Source organism: Wasmannia auropunctata, unplaced genomic scaffold, assembly GCF_000956235.1.
Source record: "Wasmannia auropunctata unplaced genomic scaffold, wasmannia.A_1.0 LD336035.1, whole genome shotgun sequence".
Taxonomy (NCBI): Eukaryota; Metazoa; Arthropoda; class Insecta; order Hymenoptera; family Formicidae; genus Wasmannia; species Wasmannia auropunctata.
Window position 1 is genome coordinate 501,357 of NW_012026855.1, and position 3,659 is coordinate 505,015.

Here is a 3,659-nt window from a genome sequence, read left to right on the forward strand (position 1 = left end):
ATGTATGTTTTGATTTTTATATTTTTTCTAAATTTTTGTATCGTCTATTTTTTTCTCTTTTATATATTCATTAATTTACCTGTTGAATAAATGACTAAATGTTTCTTTCATTTGTAAAACGTTTCATCATAAAACGCTTAAAGCAGGTCTTCATATCACGCGAATAAGTAAGGATTTAAGACATACATCATATATAGATTTGCACGTCGTAATATACAAAATAATAACACAAAGCATGTTTAGAACAATCTTTTACATTGATAATTTGCTGTACAGAATTCGTTACTCAGCAATTACATTTACCAAATATTCTATTCGTTGACGATGTCACACAATAATTAATAAATTTCTTAGAAATATTTAGATAAACATAGCAGATATAGCTAGAAATTTGTGATCTTAACAATATTTAAAAATCTTAATTATGTATATTATACACAGTTATTAAAAATTTGGCACATATAAATTATATTAAAATGCATATAACAATATAATGTAACTATTACATGAAAATAAAATATAATATATATTTTTTAAAGATATAAAATACAAAAAATCTAAAAGAAATTTGATGTTCCTCTTAACTGATTTCTTTTATACAGAAAGAAACAAACACTTGACGCATCAACTTAAATTTTGTTTATACCTAAGATAAAATTTTGAAAATTTTGCGTCAAGAACAGAAAATTTTAAATCTCAAAAATATTTCATCGCTTAATTACTATCTATATTCTGCGCAACATTCTCTATGAAATATAAGTTTGTTATATTTCTTTAATCTATGAATATACAAAATTATATTTCATAGATAGATATTAATCTCAATATGTAATTATAAGATAAATTTTATTCTATGCAGTCTATATAAAATGCATATCATATTTAGTTATACCAGAGATCGGCTATATTTAAAATTATCAAATTACATATGTAGCTTCAAAATGGCCTGACAAAATAATTATAAAAATACTTAAAACTAATTGTTGCACATAATTACTTCCTAGTTTATAATAAATTATAATATATGAAAAATTATTATATTGAATTAATTTTTTAGGACATAAATTTAAATAAATATATTGTTTCAGATATCATATTCTGGAAGTGAAAAATGAAAAAGAAAATTTAAAAATATAAATAAATAATATAAATAAAATAAGATAAAAATATAGTTACGTAGAATCTATATATCGTCTGTTATTACGTCATACAAATACGTATCTGTAATGTGATGTTTCTATCAATTATAAAGCAATCGATTTTTGAGATTCACAAAATTAAAAAAAATACATATAAGAAATATATTTTTGAAAATATACAAATGGCCTTTATGTAATTTGAACTGTCATTTGGCCCATTGAAATATGTATACGTATATATGTATATATGTATATATATATATATATATATATATATAAATTAAAATTTTCATGTTTTTAATTAAAAATATTTAAAAATTAACAATTTTTAACAACAGGAAAATCAGTGATATTTTTAGAACCAGCCTTTATAAAATTTAATTATAAAACTTAATTATTTAAATAATAATCTAAATTAAAAAATGATAATCATTGCACTGAATGTAAATATAAGAATATTAAATATATTTTTGTTCGTTTGTTTAAAAATTATATCTTTTTTAAAATTTTTTATCTTAGAATTGTACATTGTTATTATTCTAACAGGCAGTAATATACCATATTGTGATACAGTATATTAAAGTAAACTAAATTTTAGTGCACTTATATAGGGTATATTAATATGTAGTACATTACTATATTAATATATGAATAGTATACCAAATTAATATATATTTACAAAATAAACATCCTTCTAAAATGTTAAATGTTTTGTTGCTAAATATCAATTTCAATGTAAACTTAAAGCAAGAAAGAATCATATACAATTATATATTCACTTTATCGTTTATAGATTATCTACAGAATTATTTTGATTATTTGTAATCATCGTCTCTCATTAAATATTTTACAAAAATTAAAAGAAAGATTAGTAACATTTAACATTTGTCTACTCCTTAATCATTGATATTAAGTTTAACTATTTCTTGACATTTTGACTTGTTATATAATTAAACTTACTGTACCTTGTGTTTCCTGTATGCATTCTGTAAAATATTCGGTATGATAGTTCTTAAATAGTGAGCTACATAAAATTGTATCAAAGTCGTACAAATCTTATCCTATAGAATCTACATAAAAATTCTATATATAATTTATCTCCTTTTCATATAAATTTAAAACATTTTTGTTTATCATGTGGTATTCGTGTCTTAAATAATATTGAATCAGCTCGATACTGTGTATTCAGTAAAGGCATATATCCGAAAACCTGAAATGATTAATCATACTGAGTAAAGCTGACAAATTTACTTTAATATAATAATAGTGTTATAATCATTTAGATTGGTGTAATAAAACGAAGCGTAAAAGTAAATTGACAATCAGAATTTTTTACCTGTGAAAAGAAATTGATGCATTTATGTCTCTCCTGAAAATGGGTATCGTCTTCTGAAAGTGAAACTGGACAACCCGGACATCTGAATGTCCAACGTGATGTTACCTATTATACAAATAAGTGTTTTAATATGTTTTAATTGAATCATATTAATATATTCACATAAATTTCTGAATTATAATTGTATGATTAGAATACAAACATAAATATTAGGTAATTGCAAAATTTTTAAAGCCTGAACTGAGAGAAATATTTTTTAGTTTGTAATATTAAAATAGGGTAACGTTAAATAATTATCTTCTTTATTAAAATGTATGTATGTCTTACTTTAACCGGAGGTTTCCTTGTAAGATGAGATATTAAAAAATTCATTGCAATGTCTTCACAGTTCATGTACTCGTCAACTTTATCCCTTATTGCCTGTGGCAGCCAATGCGTATATAAATATGTATAATGTTTGTGAATGAAAGCAGCCCCAGTTAAAACCATGGACAGCTCGCAAGAATAATTAGAATTGTAATTCCAAGCGTTATGATAATTCTGGTCCCATGCGTGAAAGCGACCAGGGAATCCAACTACACGATCTCGATGTTCCCTCCACACTCTAAAAATATTTGTGTAATAAGTAACGAACGTTACGTGGAATGGAAAAAAATGGTGAAAAATCAGCTTACCTGAAACCGAACATGATTTCATCATGTCTCAAATGAGCATCATCATCGATAGAAAGGACGGCTTCTGTCTCAATTGCATCAAATGGAAGGAATCTATTATTCAAACTATTTCTTGGAGCTTTTATAACCTGTCCAGATATATTTGAAAAATATATGTTAATGTGTGATTTTTAAAAATGGATGAAGTTTCTATAGAATAATAAATTAAAGTTACATGTATAGGAACGCCGATATCAGGCCACTTCAGATCTTCTACAGGTGGTTTCGGACTATTCCAAACTACGAGTACCTTGTTCAGGTAAGGCAAGCCATAGAGACGTGCCAGTGAATTTATAAGAACTTGTTCTCTTTCATAAGTTAACATGACAATTGTAAATTGTTCTCTTGGATAGTTTCCTCCTAATGACTCACTAAACTCTTTTCCAGCGCCTCCAGCACCTTTACCGATAGGTCGAAAGCCAACTTCCGAGCCTATGAAAGTATAAAATAGTATAAATATAATATAATTCT

At 24.9% G+C, this 3,659-nt stretch overlaps 1 protein-coding gene across 1 annotated transcript in view; it reads right to left on the minus strand.

Annotated features, from left to right (window-relative positions):
- Positions 1 to 1,612: 1,612 nt before the first annotated feature.
- The window catches only part of LOC105452279 (exostosin-3), a 6,403-nt gene continuing 4,356 nt past the window's right edge, over positions 1,613 to 3,659 (minus strand). Inside the window, exons 8-12 of the mRNA XM_011693250.1 lie at positions 3,364 to 3,657; positions 3,150 to 3,277; positions 2,803 to 3,079; positions 2,476 to 2,580; positions 1,613 to 2,349 (exon numbers count right to left, since the gene is read on the minus strand). Coding sequence (XP_011691552.1) covers positions 2,245 to 2,349; positions 2,476 to 2,580; positions 2,803 to 3,079; positions 3,150 to 3,277; positions 3,364 to 3,657 — 909 coding nt within the window. The 3' untranslated portion in view covers positions 1,613 to 2,244. The remainder of the gene's footprint in view (positions 2,350 to 2,475; positions 2,581 to 2,802; positions 3,080 to 3,149; positions 3,278 to 3,363; positions 3,658 to 3,659) is intronic.